Source organism: Saccopteryx leptura, chromosome 3 (assembly GCF_036850995.1).
Source record: "Saccopteryx leptura isolate mSacLep1 chromosome 3, mSacLep1_pri_phased_curated, whole genome shotgun sequence".
Lineage (NCBI taxonomy): Eukaryota > Metazoa > Chordata > Mammalia > Chiroptera > Emballonuridae > Saccopteryx > Saccopteryx leptura.
This window is the reverse complement of record NC_089505.1, coordinates 86,752,179-86,772,393: the sequence shown is the minus strand read 5'-3', so window position 1 is coordinate 86,772,393 and position 20,215 is coordinate 86,752,179. Positions and strand designations below refer to the sequence as shown.

Genomic DNA, 20,215 nt, shown 5'->3' with positions numbered 1-20,215 from the left:
AGGCCTGTCCCATGCGATGAGCGAGATGTGACACGGGGCGGGTGGGAGCCTCACTCTCCCTGTGGAGTTCCTCCTGCGGGTGACTCGGTGGGCTTGACTCGGACTTACAATTGTGCGATTTCAGTTGATGGACAGGATTGGCTTCTCAAGGCCTGCCCTGTGGCATTGACGACTTGTCCTTGGACTGAGGGCCTTGTTTGCAGCTCTCACTCTGCTGAGCGCTGTTGGGGTTTCTGGCCCGCCTGGCGTGTGCTGTAGGGCGGGCATAGGGCCTGGGCATCAGGCGAGTCTCCTGAGGATGCCTGGGCATCCATGGGGTGCAGCTGCTGCAGCGTTGTGCTGTTTTCAGCCCCAGGCGGCTTTTCCCTCCACAGAGCCTCTGAGTGTCCTGAGCAGGGCTTGCATTTGGTACCGGCCTGGCCTAGCCTTTCCCTCTGAACTTGGACCCTCCCGAGGGCTGGGTCGCTTTTCCCAGGATCCTCAGCATTCTCTCGCACGGTGCCGTTCCCAGCCCGGAGGGTCAGCAATGACACTGGGAAAAGAGCATCTGCCCTTACGGATCAGGGTGATGTGCTAACATAACACCCAGCGACCCCGTGTCTTCTTTCCACACGCCGCACTTCCAGGGGCTGATGTCTGCCCAGAGCGGCGTTCTGCAGACAACCGCTAGGTCTCTGCTCTGCTTGTCTCATCTCAGAATCCTGTTTTGGTGCCAAGTGGAAGGGAGAGGCGCGGGCCACGTCCCTGGACTTGAGCCCCACTGCTGCAGGCAGCTCGCTTTCAAGATGACCCTTAGCTGCGGGGTCACTGTGGCTTCGCATCAGAGTCTAAAGTGTCTGTTTCAGCGCTGACAGGAGTGGGGGCTGTGGTGTCCATAAACGCGGCATGCGCAGGTGTGAACATGAGAGGTGAGGTAATGACAAAGTCGACTGCACAGTGGGGCTTTTAAACCAGTTCTTGAGTCTCGGAAACAGGGACATAATTCTCCCTCGCTTCAACCACCTGTCAGCTGTAAGCGGTCATTATTTCATCATTTTGCAATAAAAGATAATAGAATAACGATTTATATCTCATGGCTGATGTTTTAATGTGTCTCTCTGTTATCCTGGGCTGACAGTCTGTGATTACAGTAAACGTTTCCTGGGTGACACCGTGGAAAGGACTCGCTCACGGGGGGATTAGTCCTAGTTCAGATCATTTACCGAGCCCCGCCCAGCCCTGCCTTGGCGGGGGTGGTCTTTGTGCTCAGCTGGTGACCCCAGCACGGACGCTGGGTTTGGGGACACTCTGAGCCCAGAGCCACAGCTGAGCTGCTGTGACGCTTGCTTCCTGTTGATTCGCAAACCTCCGTCTCTATCTTCTGTGTCTATGATGTCTGTTAGTTTTAAATAAAAGCAACTGCATTTGGGTTTTATGAAATAGGAAAAAGGAAAACAGCCCCAGCAGCAGTGTGCAGGCGCCTTCACTCGCTGGGAGTGGACAGCGGGTCCAGCTCCCCCTTATTCACTCTCTGTGCCCCTGGGGGGTCAGGGTGGCAGGACTCGAGGACTGCCGCTGTTCGCACGGCAAGGGACGGAAAGGCTACCTGCGGAAAACCTTTTTAGAGCGATTTGAATATCATCTGCTTGGCTTGGGTCCCAAACAACCTTGTAAGAAAATGACCTCAACCTGACTTTTGTCATAAAAAGACGTCAGTTGGGCTCTGGACTGGGGATAAGGGCATAGTACCTCAAGAAATCTACGGAGCCTGCTTAATTAAAATCAGCTCAGACACAACTTTGTAATAGTTCCACATAAAACAGGGCTTAGCGTTAAATGTCAGCAGGTTGAGATTGAAGTCTTGTACGGCGAGTGTCCTGTGAAAACGGCTCAGCAGAGGTGCTTGCGGGGGCGTGCTCTGTCTTTATCCATACGGCTGGGGTCCAGCCTGGGGTGAGGGGAGCAGGGCCCCCGAGCCTCCTTCTTCTCGACAGGCCTGAGGTCTGTTGGCATTGTTTGTGGATGGAAAGTCCCCAGAGAAAAGGCGAGTAGTCTGAGTTCCTGGGCGTTTGGTGCTCTGGGGTGAGAGGCTGTCACTTGGAGGGAGTCCCTGCATTGTGCCTGTTGTCTGCTCTGGCGCCTTGGGAGGGACACGGTCCCCCACGCAGCCGTGTGCAACGGCCCATGGGTGGGGGTGACCGGGGAGCTGGGCTGCGCCCCCTCTGAGTCCTGCTCTGCCGGTGGCGACGTCCAGCCCCACATCCAGCTTCCCTCCTGTCTTGCAGCCCTTGTATTTTCACACGTCCCTGAAGCACCCCGGCATCGTGGCAGTGGTGGAAGTGGTCGCCGAAGGCCGGAAGCGGGACGGGACCCTCCAGATGGTGTCCTGTGGGTTTGGGATTCTTCGGCTCTTTGGCAGCAGACCGGACTCTCCCACCTCCGCCTCCCCGGACAGACGGTACCCGCGTGCATTCTCCGTCCTCGGGCTCCTCCTGCATTTTCCTGTGCTGATTAAACTGCTGGGTGTTTGGCCATAATATTAAGAGAAAGCCTTATGCTTGTGGGCTTATTATGCTGTGGGTTCGTAACAGTATACGGTGGGGAGGTGCTTTTGCTTTGTAATCATGTCAGCCTGTTGAAGCCACAGTGTCACCCTAGGTCAGGCCTTCTTAGCCTCGGCGCCCCTGATGTTTTGCGCTGGATAGGTCTTTGCTCTGGGGGCCATCCGGTGCATGTAGGATGTCCAACAGAATATCTGGCCTTCATCCACTAGATGCCAGTGGCGTCTCCCCGTGGCTACAGCCAGCAATGTCTGCAGGGACAGAATCGTCCCTGGCTGAGAACCACTGGTCTGGACAGACCGCTGCGGAGACAGGGCCGTCCTTGTCTTTCCTGGGGCATTTTAGCTGTGTAGGTCTACCGAGTGTTCCTTCCCGGGCCCCTGGTTCTCGGGCTGTGTGCAGATGGTGCTGCACGTGTGCCCGGAGTGTGGGGCCGGTCGCTGAGCGCGGGAGCTGGTGCCGCCCGGGTCTGCATTGTCCGCGAGGGTGTGGTCATGTGGCGTTGGCTGTGGTCCAGGGGGTACAGTGGTGGCCGGCACCCATAGGCTCCGTCGGGAAGAGCAGCCAGGCTGAGACTGAAGCAGAGCACGTGCTGACGTGCGTCTCGTGGCTCTTGTTTTGCAGGTTGCGACTGTATCACGGCACCCCCAGAGCCCTGCTGCACCCGCTGCTGCAGGACCCCATAGAGCGTAAGAGACCAGGCCCGGCGTCCTTCCAGCTGCCTGTGCACTGTCCACTCGGGGTCTGTCCTGGGAGCTTCCTCAGTGTGGACCGTTACCAGCTCAGCTTACTTGTTGAATAACAGACTTTGGCAAAGTGCATTGTGAGCTTGGGTTTCTGATGTAATTTGAAGATGGGCTCGCCAGGAAGGCATTGCTTTGTGAGGGTGACCATGGGACAGGTGTGGCCGCATGGGGGCCACTTGATGGGAAGACTGTGGGTCTTCTTGCCTCTAGGGTGACAGCTTTGTCCCCAGATAGAGTAGTTGCTGTCCATCAGTGGCCACCGGCCATCACTGGAAGCCACCAACTGTGAGCCCGTTGGTAATCTCCAGCACAGCCAGGCCCTCGCTGTGCCTGACTGAAGGCCACCTGTGGGGACGTCGGCCACACTGGAAGCACCGGGCTCCTGTCTTCTACAGGGCCCAGTGGCTGTGGGGCCAGTCTGTGGGGCGCCAGCTGGGAGGGCCGTGTGGCCCTCTGGCTGCGGCCACGTGGAGGATGGCTGGAGGGGCATCAGTGGAGGCTGGGTGGAGGTCTGTGCCCACTGCGGTGCCAGTGTGGACAGGCCACGCGGTTGCAGGCGGGTATGTTTGGGAGGTGACTTTCTGTCCCTCGCGGTGCTGCCTAGATCCCGTGACGGGATCTGTGTTTGCCCCGGAACCATGTGGAAGGGTCACACCGGCCCCCTCCTCTCCTCTCCATGCTGGATTTTGAAACAGTCAGTGAGAAACTTAATATTTATTGATTAAGATTGGCTTTTAGATTATTTCTTAATTGAATTTAATAATTTGTCAGCGTTTTCTCTTCTGGAGGATCTTTAGACTCGGGACCTTTTCAGAAAAAGTACACGCCTTGTTGGCGTGCCATCTGTAGTGCTGGGGTGCAGTGGGGAGGTCTGCGTGGGAGCCGTGCACAGAACCGGGGCACAACCCTGGGCCGCCGGTGGACCTAGAAGTTTATGGCTGTTTCCTTGAATGGGTGGTCCATTCACATGGTTCCGGACTGAAAAGGCAGAGAAGCACAGACAGGTTCAGAGTGCGGTCTCCTGTCCACGCCCCTGCCCTCCCGCCCTTCGCCTGCACCCAGTGGCCTCTCTCAGGGTTCTGTGGTTCCTTCAGGGACTTCTGATGGACACAGCAGCCAGCACTTATGCCCCAGGCTTATTTCTGCTCCCCTTTTGCGCGTGGCCCTGGACCCAGCTTTCCCTGGCACGACTGTCTCGAAGGTTGCTGCATGTCAGCGGCCCCTTGTCCTCTCAGCTGCGGGGTTGCTGTGGTGATGGGCTGGGTCCCGCAGGCTGCATGTGAGTGCACTGGAAGAGCTGGGCCGAGGCCATGCTGCCCTGGGCGGCAGCCCTCGCAGGCGCCAGAGTTCTGCAGGACAAGCCCCACCAGGCTGCACAGTCGCGGTGCTGTGGTAGTTCTTTCTGCACCCTCCCCAGGGGTTGTGGGAGACCGCCTTCTGCGGCATTTAAGGTTTTAGAGTGAGTGGAGCCCATGTGGTCCCTCTGAACCCCAAGGCCCTGTGATCCCAGGCGTGCCCCTTCCTGCACCCCGGCCCACTGGGCGGCCGTGCCCTCTACTCCCCAGCAGGCTGGGTCTGAGCTCCCCTGGCCTTCCTGCCTCCAGCACCTTCCCTGCCCCCGCTATCCTGGGGCCTTGTCTGAACCTCGCTTGGGGTGTGGGTCCCATTCTCCATGTGTTATGGAGATCGAGGCTGCGTCTTGGCCCTCATCCCAGAAGCATGGCCCGTCCTCGAGGTCAGGGCTCTGTCCCGGAGGCCCTGTCCTCAGTGCCCGGGCTTGCAGCTTGGGGGGCTCCATAGACACCAATGCTGAGAGTGAGGGGAGGCCCCCAGCCGCGTGATGCCCTCGACCCGCCCCAGGGAAGGCCAGAGCCAGAGGGATTTTGTTACGTTGCGTTAAAAACAAGCATCTCTTTCGGTGCAGATTTACCAGAGGGTTTCTAGGAATCGATTTTTCTTTTACTTTTGGGCTGAACTTACAGAGCAATTCCCCTGTTTCCCTCAAAAACAATGTTTCCTGTTTGTGGTGTTCACGTTTCCTCTGCCGACGCAACCCGGGTGCCTCTGGTCCCCGCTCTCACCGAGCTGTGTTTTTCCGCAGAGAACAAGCACCTGACCCTGGTGGAGGGCTGCGGCCTGCACTACACCCTGCGGCCGCACCCCGCCCTGGAGCCCGCCCTCCACCTCCTGCCCGAGAACCTGCTGGTGTCCGGTCTGCAGCATGTTCCCGGCGTCCTTCCAGCTCACGGGGACACGGGTAAGGGCCGCCCTCTCCTCTCCACGTGTTAGCTCGTGGTCAGCCTCACAGGAGTCGGGCTCTGCCCGTGTGCCTGTGGCTGGCTGGCTGTGGCCAGTACCTCTCGGCGGCCAGCCAGTGGGGGAGCAGCAGGGGGGGGGGGCAGAGTCGCCGCCGTCCTGAACAGCCCCGTCCCTCTCGCTGCATTCCTTCCTCGGAAGTGTTTTCATGAGAAAAGGAGTCCACGTCTTCATGGCTGTGGCCCGCAAAATACGGTCGCTGCGTGTCACCCAACTGGACCTCCACATCTGTGGCTGGATTGCTGTTGTTTTTTCATTGTGGTAAATAGATATAAAATTGACTGCCTTTATTAACCATGCTTTGTTTTGTTTTTTTGTATTTTTCCAAAGTGAGAAGCAGGGAGGCAGACAGACAAACTCCCGCATGCACTCGACCGGGATCCACCCGGCACGCCCACTAGGGGGCGATGCTCTGCCTCTCTGGGGCGTTGCTCTGTTGCATCCAGAGCCATTCTAGCGCCTGAGGCAGAAGCCACAGAGCCATCCTCAGCACCTGGGCCAACTTTGCTCCAATGGAGCCTTGGCTGCTGGAGGGGAAGAGAGACAGAGAGGAAGGAGGGGGGGAGGGGGGGAGAAGCAGATGGGCGCTTCTTCTGTGTGCCCTGGCCGGGAATCGAACCCAGGGCATCCACATGCTGGGCCGACGCTCTACCCCTGAGCCAACCGACCAGGGCCTAATTAACCATATTTTTAAGTTTATGGCTCCCTGGCATCGAGTGGGTTCACGTTGTTGTACGACTTCAAACTGTCATCTCCAGAACATCTTCATCTTCCTCAGACTAAACCTTAGACCCATTAAGCACTCAGTCTCCACCCCGCCCCTGCCCCCGCCCCTGGCACCACCATCTCTCTCCGTCTCCGTGAGCCGGGCTGTTCTAGGTACGTCACACGAATGTGTGTCCTCTGGTGACTGTCTTATTTTACTTGGCACGATGTTCGCAGGGCTCACCCTTCGGTTTGGGTTTCCTTCCTTTTTAAGGCCGAATAGCATTCCACCATGTGGATGGGCTGTGTTTTGTTTATCCGTTCATGTGCCCACGGATCCTGGGGCTCCACCTCTGACTGCTGAGCACAACGGTGCAGGGAGCCTGGCTGCGCACCGGCTCGCTTGCACTGGGAAACTGAGATTCGCGTGAGAGGCCCGGGCCCTGCCTGGTGTTGGAGGAGCTGGTTCTCCAGCGGTGGGTGGGTCAGCCCCTCTCAGCCGAGATCACGGCAGGTGGGGGGGGCGGTGTGCTCTGCTCCAGGGCCCGCTGACGGGCCTCACCACCTGGGCCCTGTGCTCTTTCTGGGCACTCTGGAGGCTCTTTGGCAGTCTGGAGGAGGAGACGGGACCCATACCAGCCCTCCTCCCCGCTGGCTCTGTTGGAACTCCTGCCTGGCTGGGGGTGGGGGGTGGGGGGTGGGGGGGTGGCTTCTGCCTGATCCAGGAAGAGCATTCCGGCCTCGGGCTCAGCAGACGAGATGGAAGGCTGTGACAGGCTCAGTGTTCGGCTCGGACCCTGAAGGATGGGCCGTAGCTCCGCTCAGGCGTGGGTGTGGTGGTTTGCAGTGACGCTCTCCCTGCCCAGGCCACAGGCTTCTGGTCCATGCTGGGATGCCAGTGTGTTGTTTGTGCAGTTTTGGATGGGTCCATGGTCACCATGAGGCCACTCTTTGTCCAGCGTCCCATGGCACGTGAGAGATGATGACTCCACTGTGAGCAGGAGCGCATCTGAGGCTTGGGCTCGCCATGGTTTACCAAGCTTACATGCCCCCCATGCCCACCTAGGAAGTCTCGTTACCTCCGTGGTTTACCCGCGTTCTCCCAGAAGAGGAGGGGACAGAGCCTCGTGGCTGTCTGCTGGGACTGAGTGACGAGGACATGAAACCTGCGTCTCTGAGGCCTCGGCTGTGGCCCATCCCCTGGCCTGGGCCCCCTGGTCAGGGCGGCCCTGTGAGCTCCACGGTGATGTGTGCTGAGGCGCACACCTGCTCCGTGCCAGCCTACGCCGTCTTCTTCCTGGGCTCTGCGTGTTTAAACAATGTTCTTGGGGCCTGAGCTGTAGCCGCCCCTTTGTGACTTGCCAGTGGGTGTCAGAACTGTAGGTGAAACTCGAAAACATCGATGGTTAGCCTATTCTCGCTTCTGGGTCATTGCTGGAAAGAGCAGCCCAGGCGCCCAGACGGCCCGTGTCTGGTTCTCAGCATCTCCGGTTAGACGGTGGAGTCCAGGGGCCACACTCCAGAAGGGTGTTTTGACTTAAAGAGGCAAGACTGCAGCTCTCTATCCTTAAAGCTCATGCTTTCAGGGGAGACCTGAGCTGAGTGAGTGTGGAGCAGCCGTTCCCTGGGGCACATCCAGGTGCTGCTGCTATGTAGTTTTTTAAGCAAATGACTAGGAGCTCTGGAGTGGAGCCGGGATGCGCTCTGGCGGGGAGGGCTGGGGGAGCCCGACTTCCCACCTCCCTGTGGGCAGGGGGCACGCCCCTCTTCTGGGGAGACTGGAGGGACGCTTCTCATCAGTGCGTCCCCTGGCGACCACCCAAGCAGACACTGTGCACTTGCACGGGCGCGGGAACGCATGCCTCACAGCCTGAGGCGCCGAGCTGCTTCCCGACAGGTATATTGTCTCCTGTCCGCTCTGCCCGGCGCGCGGGTCTTCTGTGACTCACTCTTGAAAAAGGGTTTCTTGCTGGACGGTGTTTTATGGCCCCGGCCGGCTCCCGGGCAGAGCATCTGTCGAACTGTGGAGGGCTCGGTTTTATTTCAGTGCCGTCCTGGGAGCCGGGTGTTTATTCATCTGTAAAATGCCACAGTAGAGGAGACTGAGCTGTTTTTAATTGGAATTTTTATTGAGGTTCTTGTGATTCACGGCGGTTTTAGTGAGTAGTGTGGAGAGGTTCTTTCTGTCCTGTGCACCCTTTGCCCAGGGTCCTCGGACAGCCTGGTACCATACATACGACCCTGGGACCCCGGCATCCACATAGCCCCTGGCCTTATCTGTTTCTCCCCCATCCGGCTCACACGTGTTTGTGTGCGGACTTGTGACAGGTGACTTCAACTTGGGAGCGCCTGGACCCAGCAGCTGCCCTTCTGGTCCTCCTGGTGGCTCTGTCGACCTCCGGGAGGCAGGCGGGTCTCCCTCCTGAGCGACCTCTCAGAGAGATGCTCCGATTAGGAAACTCACTGTGCCCCCCCCCCCCCACGCCCTCTGCCCTGGACAGTGGCAGCCGCGTCACTGCTGGGTCATGGTCACGTGCTATGGCCCACAAAGCCGCCTGTTGCCATGGAGCCAGCCTCCTCCGGGTGGGCCCTCCTGGGCTGCCCTCTGGTCTCACATCCGCCGGTCAGTGCCAGCCCTGCCCCATGCTCTGCCGGGGTGCCAGCATCAGCCTAGGAGGACTGTGGAGGGTGAAGAGGGACCAGCGGGTTGTGTGGGTGAAGGCTCCCCGCCCAGCCTGCCATGGGGCCGGAACATGCTCTGCGGGAGGCCGCCGGAGGTGGAGGGAACCGGAGCCCATTGAGAAACATAAGCCAGAGCCTGTTTTCTGGAGTGGACCCGAGGTCCTGGGTGGGTTTGTGGTGCTAGGGACAGACGGGGGTTCTGTTGGGCTCTGGCGGAAAGTGGAGGGCTCCCAGCCACCTGAGCGTGCCCCTGGACCCCCCACCCCCCATGCCCACAGGAGCAGCAGAGGCAGACAGGACACTTGACCACAGCCCCTGGCTTGTTGGGACGCGGCATGAACTGCTGAGCCCTGGGAGCGAGGGCCTCTGGGGGGGCTGCTGAGGGCTCCGGCCCCGCAGTGCTCACAGGGTCCAGTCTCTGGCTGTGGGGGCAGCGTCCTCATCTGAACACTCACTGCTCATCCCTCCTCTCCCCCAGCCCCCGGCACCGCCAGCCTACCTTCTGTCTCCGAATTGGATGGCTTTAAACCCCTGATCTGAATGGGACGGTACAGGATTTGTCCTTCTGTGACCGGCCCATCTCACTCAGCGTCATGCTCTCGGGGTCCGTCCATGTCCCAGCCCTGATAGGCCTTCCTTCCTTTCTGAGGCCGAATAATTAACAGTCCACCGTGTGATGGACCATTGTCTGTTCACTCGAGATGGACGCCTGGGTTGTCTCTGCCTTTTGGTTGTTGTGAATAAAGTTGCCTGTTCTTTTAATTGGTCGTGGTCATCACTGGGCCAGCTGGAACACTTTTTAAAAAATTATGCAAGGAAGACATGAACTTTCTCAGGAGCATGAAACCTAATGCCTCTTTGGGATGGGTACCACGCAGCGACCATGAGAGAGCAAACAGAACAGCTGAACGCTGCCTGCGGATGTCCACATCCATGGACACGCACCGATTGTTAAGTAAAATTGGCAGCTTAATGTTTCCCTTCTCCCTGCAACATCACGGCAACTCTCTGATCGCTGCGTGATCTCTGACAGCAGTTTCTGTTCCCATTTTTGTGCGTAAACAGCTCCAATTCCCCTAATTTCACTTGATTATAAATAATGTTCCAGGGAGTGCTTTGCTCATTTGGCCGAAGAGGTTCAAAAAGTGGCGTGACCAGAGCAGAAGGCAGCTGTGGGCACCTCTAGGGGTCTCGGTACCTCGGGAGGTGAAGACAGACCGCCTGTTAGCTGCTCCAACTCAGAGCTTCCGGCCAGACCACGCAGAGCTCTGGGCACCGCGGTTTCACATCGCCGAGTCTCCCACCAGTTATTTCCTTTTTTATTTTATTTTATTTTTATTTTTTGTATTTTTCCAAAGTGAGAAGCGGGGAGGCAGACAGACTCCTGCATGTGCCTGACCAGGACCCACCCAGCATGCCCACCAGGGGGCGATGCTCTGCCCCTCTGGAGTGTCGCTCTGTTACATCCAGAGCCATTCCAGTGCCTGAGGCAGAGGCCACAGAGCCATCCTCAGCGCCCGGGCCATCTTTGCTCCAATGGAGCCTTGGCTGTGGGAGAGGAAGAGAGAGGTAGACAGAAAGGAGAGGAGGAAGGGTAGAGAAGCAGATGGGTGCTTCTCCTGTGTGCCCTGGCCAGGAATCAAACCAAGGACTTCCACATGCCAGGCCGACGCTCTACTGCTGAGCCAACCCACCAGGGCCCCGTTATTTCCTTTCTTAACTTTGGACTGGCTTTTTAAAGCCAAGACCTTGTGCCTAAATATTTAAATAGCCCTAAGGACTCCGAGAGAGACTGAGGACCAGAACCAGAACTCCAGTCCTTGTGATGGGGATGTGAGGTCCCCACGGGCAGTGTGATTGTGGGAGGGAAGTGGTGGGCTGTGCCTGCTCCCCCCTGTGCTGGTCTCTGTCCCGGAGCCGCGGACCAGGCCTCTCTGTGCATGGGACTCTCCCCTACAGCCAAGAGCTGTCATGTGCCTGCTCGGCCGGGCACTGGGCTGGGTGCCCAGACCCAGTCCCTCCGTCTGCCCTCACGGGGCTCACAGTCCGGGGATGCTTCTCGGTTGGTATGGGGACTTGTCTCCTGCGGGGCCAGCCAGACTGTTTCTGCCTCTGCATACCCAGGAAGACTCGGCGTGCTCCCAGGTGGTTCAAGGTGAACGTAATAAAATGAGGAACGGCGCCCCTGGCTGTGTCCCTCATGGGCAGGAGGGCAGGGATGACGGGCAGCCAGGACGAGGGGAGCCATGTCCTCTGTGTTCTGTAACCTGTGTTCTCGGGGCGCCGGTTATAAAATCGCTCCTGCGGGCAGTTCAGGGTAGGATTTGGACCAGAAATGAAAGTTGCATTTGTTGAACCAGTTTAGCGTTTGGGCTTGACTGGAGGTGGGTTCTGACCTGTCCTAGTGATGCCTTGCGGGTCCTCCCACCGCGGCCTGGACCTCGGCTGGTGAGCCCGCGGGTGCTCCTGGTGGTTGTGTCTCCACGGTAACCTGCCTGCCCTCTCTCTCTCTCTCTCTCTCTCTCTCTCTCTCTCTCTCTCGTCGTTCCAGGTGATGCCCTCCGAAAGCCTCGGCTGCAGAAGCCGGTCACGTGGTACTTGGACGATGTGTCCTTCACGCTGTACCCTTCCCTGGAGAAGTTCGAGGGGGAGCTCCTGGAACTCCTGATCAGTGATCACTTCCGGGAGGTATCGGCTCACGTCCGGGATGGCCCCTCAGCAGCGGGATGCCCACGGCAGGGCCGAGCCGTTCCTGCTGCCTGGGGTGGGGCAGTCCAGCCACGGTGACCTGTCTTTTTTTCCTTTGTGGCTGAAGAAGTACATAGCCTGTTGTCTTAACTTTGATGGTGATGAAGGTGGTGTTATTCTGAGACATCAATTGAGGTTAATTTTGATGTATCTTAAACGGCTCCCCTGTAATACATAAATGAAGCCACCAAATGTGCCTGGGGATGTCCATGAAGTAATCTACATTCCCTGAGGACAGTCTGAGGCTGTTCTGCTCCTTCCGAGGAGGTGACCAGAGATCCCAGTCATTTAACCCCAGCCAAGCAGGTTTCTGTGCAAGCCCCTCCCCCACCCCCAACCCGCCAGGTCAGTTGGCCTGTGTGGACGTGCGCTGGTCAGTTCTCCCTCTGAAAGCCTGTGAGGACCACCCTGGACGTGGGGGGCGTCTCATCCCTGCCTTGTAGTTGTGGGCGATGCCTCGCGCCCGGGGGCCTCTGAGCACGTGGCGCCCTGTCCTGGACATTCTTGCAGGAGCGTCAGGCTCCTGGTTTCAGTTCCACTGCCTGCCTGCGGGCCTCCTCCCCCCGCCGGGCTCTCCTTCCCTGCTCCCTAGTTCACCTGGACCCCTCCTGCAGTGTCTGCACCAGGAGGACTGGGCCTGTGTGGTGCAGCACTGCGCCTGGCGTGAGTAAAAGTGTTGGCACGCAGCCGGTCTTGACTGTTTACAGGCTGTGAGCATGAGCGCTTCCGTCCGTGGGCGCCCGCTCGAGTCTGAGCAGGCAGCCGTGATTAATCACACCCATGCGCGAGTGAGAGGGCCGTCCTGGACCGTGTGGCTCCATGTGATGTGGTCCTGTCTGAGCAGAAGGGCCACGAGGGGAAGACGGGAGTGGCAGCGCCTGTCCCCTCGGTGTGGTTCCCCTGTGCCCTCACTGCTCCGAGCGGGGTGTGTGAGGGCCGCCCGTTAGGGTGTCCTTGCTGGACTTCACACATTCCGCATTCCCACAGAATCACTTTGTTCTGCACTTTCCTGCCTTGGTCTCTTTGTTCCCTTCTGACTGGCAGGTGCTCGGTCACCCCCACCATCTGTTTCCATCACTCAGGGACTAATAGGCTGCGTTTGGGTCCCTTCCGCTTGATGAATGGGCAATCAAGGACACTTGGAAATTCGGGATTGCTTTGCAACGATCACGTAATTTAATAAACAGTAATGGCCCCGGGGACTCTCCTGGCTCGTTCGTTAGAGTGCCTGCACATTTTTTGTTAAGATGAAACACTTTAATATCCGGTGATCACTTTGGGGCAGATTCCATTTTTATTGGTTTATGACTTACTGCCTGACATGGCTCCCTCTTCCTGCTGCCCATTCCGCCCCGGGTTGCCCGTTGTCTGAGTCCTCGGGAGGCAGAGGCTGTGTGTGGACCTCACCAGACCCGGCCCCCCGGCGCCTCGATCAGCCCCTCCCTCCACTGTGGGGCAGCCCCCCCCCCCAGTCCCCGTGCGAGGCGCCGAGGTCCCGGCTGCTAGTTCGGTGCATCTTGAGCATGGCAGCTTGACCTTGGAAGCTCAGGGCAAGAGTTTAACGATCAGGCATCCAAGGGGGTGCGCTGGGGTGCCGTGTGAGAGAACCCCAGACTGCTTAGAAGGTGCCCATGGCCAGCCTGGTCTGACTGGCTGATTCGTCTGTCCTTTGCTGGGACTCTTCCCCCAAGCGCCCTGTGACCTGGGGGGGGGGGGGGTTGTTGGAGACTGTGTCACGGTCTCTACTCTTTGCTTGCCCCTCCCCAGGGAGCTTTGCTGGTGGGCACCCTTCCCCCTCTGCTCAGGCCTGATGCTGTCCGACATGTGCTCTTCGCAGGGGGCCAGCCCTCTGGACGGCAGTGCCCTGGAAATCTTGGAGCGACGTCTGTGTGTTGGCGTGCACAACGGCCTGGGCTTTGTGCAGAGGCCACAGGTCATGGTGCTGGTGCCCGAGGGGGAGGTGGCCCTGGCGCGCTCCGCCAGCTTCAGCAGGAGAGTCGGCTCCTCTTCAAAGACCAGGTACCTCCCCAGACCCCGGGTTCCAGCTGGGGACAGGGAGGTGCGGGTGGGCGTCTGAGGGGAGTGGGTCATGTTCTCGCACGTGAGGTGTGTGTGCCCCTCGGGAGCAGACCTTGGGGTTGTGAGGTTGGAGAGTCCAGTTTTTGTGCAGTGACAGTTTTGGAATGAGCATCACAGATGCTCCCGGCTGTAGTCGCTTATGGTCTGTGGAGACCCTGGCGGGCTTTCCTCTGGGGTGCCTCACTCGGTCTCTCCCACGACGGAGAACTGGCGGCAGGAGTCTTGTCTGTGCTTCCCAGCCAGAGTCAGGGGCACCTCCGAGGGGTGCCACGTGCGCACCTGGGGTGGTTCCCGCTGGCTCCGTGTTGCTCAGAGCCAAGTGGGTGAGGGTCCTGTAGGCGGACTTCTCTGGGGACCGGGCTGTAACACCCCATCCCCTGGGTACTAGCTCTGACAGTTCAAGCAAAGTGTCTGTTGAGGCACCCAAAAGGCTCTGGTTTGGGGAGTGACCCTGGGGGGCAACCTTGGAAGAGCTGAGTGGCACTGCCCGGGTGGGGGGGCTTGCTGCGCTAGCGCCTGGGGCGGCGGGGGCGCGGGGCAGCGGGGGTGCGGGGCGGTGGGCCCCGCCTGATGTGTCTGCCGTGTGCTCTCGCCCCAGCTCTGCAGACCAGGCCCTGGTGCTGAGGAGCCGCCTCCGCCTCCCTGAGATGGTCCGTCACCCCGCGTTCGCCATCGTCTTCCAGCTGGAGTACGTGCTGAACGGCCCCGCGGGCGTGGATGGCAACGTAAGGCCCCCCGTGTCGTGTTGTGTCGTGCAGGCCCCGCTTGGCGCCAGCCCCTCTCCGTGATGATGATGTTAGCAGTCTGGGTAACGTGTCCGGAATGTGGTTCTGGGAAACCTTTGCTCCTCGTGGTGACTGATCGCCCCCGGCTCCGTGCTGACAGCGTGCTCGCGGCCAACGGTAATAGGATCCGGGAGCCACGCATCACGATAGCATTAACTAGTAATTAGCAAGCTGATGATTATTTTGAAAAATGAGGCCATTTTCTGCATTTTTCATGTGATATTAGGCGCAGTCAGGCTCGAGTCTGCACAAGTGATGAATGGTTTCCTCTAATGAACCTCACCTGTGCCTGGGTCCCCCTGAGGGCGCGGGGCTGGGGGGGGGGGTGCTATGACAGATGGACTTCCGTCATGTAGAGTCTTCAGAAAACCCTAATCATGCTATTCTCAAGATTTATTTTTCTGTTTTAAAAAGCAAATGTCAATGGAACAAGTCAATTAGAAATTGGGTAAAGGCCTGAGAGATCCCATCTGGGGTGGTGGGTGCGCCCTCTTTGCTCTGCGGCGGGTGGGTGAGCACGACCGTCAGCCGCGGGTGAGCCGGAGAAGGGGTCGGCGGTCGGGCATGTGGGCCGTTCCGTTTCCCGTCGGCCCTGGCAGCAGCGGGCTGGCCTCCCCGAGGTCCACCCGTGTGTTGCTGTAACACAGAGTCCTGTTCAGGTGTACTGATCTAGGGGCAGGTGTCCCAACTAGCCAAACACACGGTCACCGTCGCTCTAATGGCGCGCTACTTCCCTTTGTATTGGGATTGCAGGGAGAACGCAGCAGTGCATGGACGCACCTGCCGCGCAGGGCACGCTCTGGGCTGGGTCCAGGCCTCCCCCCAGGGACCCGGGCGCCTGGGGCTGTGGGGGGAGCCCGGGGGAGGAAGTGTGGGTGCAGTGTCCCCGGTGTCGTCCGGTGGGATGGGGGGACTGCGAGGGCGCCAGCCACATGCGGCGAGAACCTGGCCCCTCGGTGGGGCTCCACACGGCTCTCCACTCGTCATTTACATTAAGATAACGTTCCAACCAGAATGTTAATTGTCGTTTTCAAGTGATTATAAAGTCTCTGCTGGAACTGATATGTCTCAGGTGAAATGTCATTATTTTCAGACTCCTCACAGAAACGCCTCGGCGACTGCCTCCACACGTGTTGCTTCACGGCGCTGTGGGCCGTGGCTGGGATAGCTCCTCCGCTCTCGGGTATGGTGGCTCCTCTTTTTTTTTGTATTCTTCTCAAGTGAGAAGCAGGGAGGCAGAGAGACAGACTCCCGCATGCACCCAACTGGATCCACCCGGCACGCCCACCAGGAGGCGATGCTCTGCCCATCTGGGGCGTTGCTCCATTGCAACTGGAGCCATTTTTTAGCACCTGAGTCAGAGGCCGTGAAGCCATCCTCAGCGCCCAGGGCTAACTTGTTCCAATTGAGCCATGGTTGCAGGAGGGGAAGAGAGAGAAGCGAGAGGGGGAAGAGTGGAGAAGCAGATGGGTGCTGATCAGGAATAGAACCTGGGACTTCCACACACCAGGCCGATGCTCTACCACTGAGCTAGCCAGCCAGGGCCTGTACCTGTTTCTTGTAACATGCAGTGTTGTGTTCCATGTTGCCTTTGTCATCGGTGTCCTTTCCTCCTGTGACCTGGAAAGGGATGCTGTGTGGGCCCGGTGGCGAGGCTGGGCCAGGTGTCCCTGTCATGCACAGAGTGGGATGTCGGAGGAGAAAACAAGACAGGTGCTGACCTGTCCCCCCTCCCCGCCCCTGCTGCCCCCATTGGGCCTCATTTGGAAGCAAATTCCAGTCCAGTCACAATTGCATCTGTTTTGATTACTGTAAACATTATGGAACGTACATTTTTTTTTAAACCTTTTTTACCATGGGACATTTCCAGTGTCAACGTGGGGAGAAGCGTCTGAGGAACCCAGTGTGCGCCCCAGCAACCTGGGAGGGCGTCAGATTGTGGTGCTCCTCATTTCCCCTTCCCCCACTTCCCCGTTCCTCCCAGGTTGCTTCAGAGCAAATCTTAGACCCCCTGTCACTTCAGCTCCAGGAGATGTGGGCTTAACACCTCTGCAGCACCATCCTCACTCAAAAAACTAAAATTTCTCATTATCTTCAAATATCCAGTCAGCCTGGGTGTACATTTCTTCAGAGTATTTTTTTTTCTTTCCTTCTTTTTTTATTTTTTTAATTTTTTTTTTATTAAGTGAGAGGCCGAGAGGCAGAGAGACAGACTCCTGCATGTGCCTCGACTGCAGTTCACCCAGCCACCCTTGTCTGGGGCTGATGCTCTGTTGCTTGGCAACTGAGCTATTTCAGCACCTGAGGTGAAGCCATGGAGCCATCCTCAGTGCCCAGGGCCAACTTGCTTGAACCATTTGAACCATGGCTGTAGGAGGGGACCAGAGAGAGAGAGAGAGAGAGAGAGAGAGAGAGAGAGAGAAGGGGAGGGGGAGGCGTGGAGAAGCAGGTGGGAGCTTCTCCTGTGTGCCCTGACTGGGGATTGAACCCAGGACTTCCACACACTGGGCGATGCTCTACCACTGACTGAGCCAACTGGCTAGGGCCCAGAGTATTTTTCTTTGTTAAAAATAGACAAGCCAAAAAAACAAACAATTTTTCTTTGGAAACTGATTGCTGGACGCAGTGTTCCTCGTGAGCTGGGGCAGCAGGCTCTGCGCTCTGACCTGTTCATGAGCTGGCCTCACTGTGTTGCTCAGGCTGAGGAACGGAATGGCCAGGAGCTAACTCCATCTCCTGGGCGCTGGCTGTGCAGAATTTTCCTCTGTCAGTGGTCTTTCTGGATCTCAGGAGACCGACGGCTGCTGGTGCGTCCAGTGTATACCCAGGCTCCTCCGTCCGAGAGTGTTTTCTTGGTCCTGAGATTTTGGTAGTCATTAGAAACAAACTGGAAAAAAACGTTTTGAGAAGACACATGCCTTGTTTTTAATCTGTTGTGAGATGCTTGCATGTCAGTCAGCCAGAGCGACCTATCTGCCTTTGCAGCCTGTCTTTGGGCCGTTCTTCCCGTCCACACAACTTCCTTTCCAGAAACGTGAGTTGTGGGGACAGTGCAGCCACAGGAGATGGCCCCTTTGCAGACGCTGCACGCTGTGCCAGCGTGGGCTCCGCAGACGTTTGCGGGCGGAATGACGTTGGTAAAGCAGAACCGCCCTAGAACCCAAGAGAGCGATGTGTTGTGAGGGCACCTGCAGCGGGACCAGATCCGGGCCTGTCCCTGCACTGTTGTCAGAGCAGGTGCAGATCCCGTCGGGGCTGCCGGTGGTTAACACAGTCCTTTCTTGGGGAGTCACGGAGCGAAATAGCCCTCTCCCAAAATCTCTAGGAGGTGCAGCTTTATTACGTATGTCTTTGCTAGCATCCTTTGAACCAGACAAGTTCGTATAACAAAGACCTGCATGCTTTACCATGTGCAAACACTGGCGAGGTGCCCGGGATACGTTGGTGCCGCATAATTTTAATATGCTGTCTTTGGAACAAAAGTGTCATGCCTTGATTTATTCTGAAAATTATGTAAATTTAAACTTGCTGGAATATATATAGATGTCTTGAGGGTTTTTGGGAGATCTTTTAAAAGAAACCTGACTCTTCCCCTGGAGCGAGGCGCGTGTCCCAGTCGAGTCACCACGTGCAGCCCCGTCTCCGTCTGCTGGGGCTCGGGGCTGTGCCATCCGGGCTCCCCACAGCTGGCAGGCTGCCGCGTCGGGCTCTCTTCACAGGTGGAGGCGCGCAGTGCATGCTATCGGTTGCTAGAGGGGACAGCACCTGGTGCTGAATCTTCTGTTTTGTTACGGTTTTAAGCAAGATACAGACTCACTGTAAAAAAGATTGTTTGGTTTGTCTTTTAAAAAATTTATTTTTTTTATGGAGGAGAAATTTACATAAGCTAAAATGATTTTAAAGTGTCATTCTGACTTACTCTTTTTAATGTCTTTTATTTTTCTTGCAGTAAAATACACAGAACAAAATTTACTACCTTAAGTATACATTTTTCCAAGTATGCTGTTCAGTGTCTCAAATATGTACATTCTCAGTGTTGTACAACCGTCACCACCAATCTGCCCCGATACCCCTCCTCATCTTGCATATTTGAAGCTCTGTCCCCGTTAAACACTCACCCCCGTGTCCCCTCGGCCAGCCTGTGCACCGCCAGGGACTTTCTGTCTGTCTGTCTGTGGAATCATGCAGTATTTTTCCTTTTGTGTCTGTCTTATTTCACGCAGCATAATGTCCTCAAGGGTCCTCCCTGTTGTAGCGTTTTGGAGAGTTCCCTCCCTGTTGAATGCCGGTTCATACTCCACAGAGCAACGCTCCACTGTTCGGGTCCGCCATGTTTCACTTGCCTACCCACCCATCGATGGGCTTGTGTGACTTCCCCATTTTAGCCCTTGTGGATAACACTGGTATGGACATGCGTGTGCAGGTATCTCTTTGAGACCCTGCTTTGAATTCTTTTGGTTATACCCAGGAGTAGAATTTCTGGGTCACGTGGTAATTCTCGTTTTAATTCTTAAAGGAAACATCGTACTGTTTTCCACAGTGGCTGTACCATTTTATGTTCCCACTAACGGTGCAGTAGGGTTCTAATTTTTTCACATTCTTGCCAACACTTGTCATTTGTATTTTGGTAGTTTTTGTTCGTTTGTATGTTTAGTCATCCTAATGGGTGAGAAGTGGTGTCTCTTTGTAGTTTTGATGACTATGATTAGTGATGTTGAGTATTCTCATGTGTTTGTTGACCATTCCTATATCTTCTTTAGAGAAATGTCTGTTTCAGTTCTTTGCCCTTTTTTTTTTTTAAATTGGGTTGTTGGTTTCTTTTTGTTGTTGAGTTTAGGAGTTCTCTATACAGTCTGGATATTAGTCCTTTATCAGCTATATGATTTGCAACTATTTCCCCCCATTTTGTTGCTTTTTTAAAAACTCTGTTGGTAGCCTCTTTTGACGCATAGATGTTTACTGTTTTCATGAAGTCCAGTTTTTCCTTTTGTCCCGTGTGCCTTTGGGTCATAGCCAAGAACTTATTGCCAAATCCAGTGTCCTGAAGCTTTCATTCCATGTTTTCTGTAATAGTTTTATGCCTTACATTTAGATTTTTGGTCCATTTTGAGTTATTTTTTGTGTATGGCGATAGGTCAGGGTCCAATTTCACTCTTTTGCATGTAGACATCCAGTTTTCCCAGCACCATTTGTTGAAAAGACTGTCATTTCCCCATTGGTGGTCATGGGGCTCTTGTCAAAAAATCATTTAAGGGGCCCTAGCCAGATAGCTCGGTTGGTTGGAGCATTGTCCCCAAGTGCAGAGGTGGCCAGTTCGATTCCTTAGTCAGGGCACATATAGGAACAGCTCGATGTTCCTGTCTGTCTCTCTCTTCCTCTCTCATTGAAATCAATAAATAAAAATATATTTAAAAAAATCATTTAAGGGCTCTCTATTCTATTCCCGTAGTCTGTATGTCAGTCTTTATGCCAGTACCACCTTTTTTTGATAACTGTTGCCTTGTAGTAAGTTTTGAAATCAAAGAGTGTGATGAGTCCTTCAGTTTTCTTCATTTTCAAGATTATTTGACTATTAGTGACCCTTGAGATTTCATTTGAGTTTTAAGATGGATTT

General features: G+C 56.3%; 1 protein-coding gene across 1 annotated transcript in view; it reads left to right on the top strand.

Annotated features, from left to right (window-relative positions):
- NPHP4 (nephrocystin 4) overlaps positions 1–20,215 on the top strand; it is an 86,962-nt gene that overhangs the window by 15,586 nt on the left and 51,161 nt on the right. The window contains exons 4-9 of the mRNA XM_066374881.1: positions 2,265–2,437; positions 3,165–3,229; positions 5,388–5,543; positions 11,541–11,677; positions 13,575–13,756; positions 14,415–14,541. Of these exons, the coding sequence (XP_066230978.1) occupies positions 2,265–2,437; positions 3,165–3,229; positions 5,388–5,543; positions 11,541–11,677; positions 13,575–13,756; positions 14,415–14,541 (840 nt within the window). The remainder of the gene's footprint in view (positions 1–2,264; positions 2,438–3,164; positions 3,230–5,387; positions 5,544–11,540; positions 11,678–13,574; positions 13,757–14,414; positions 14,542–20,215) is intronic.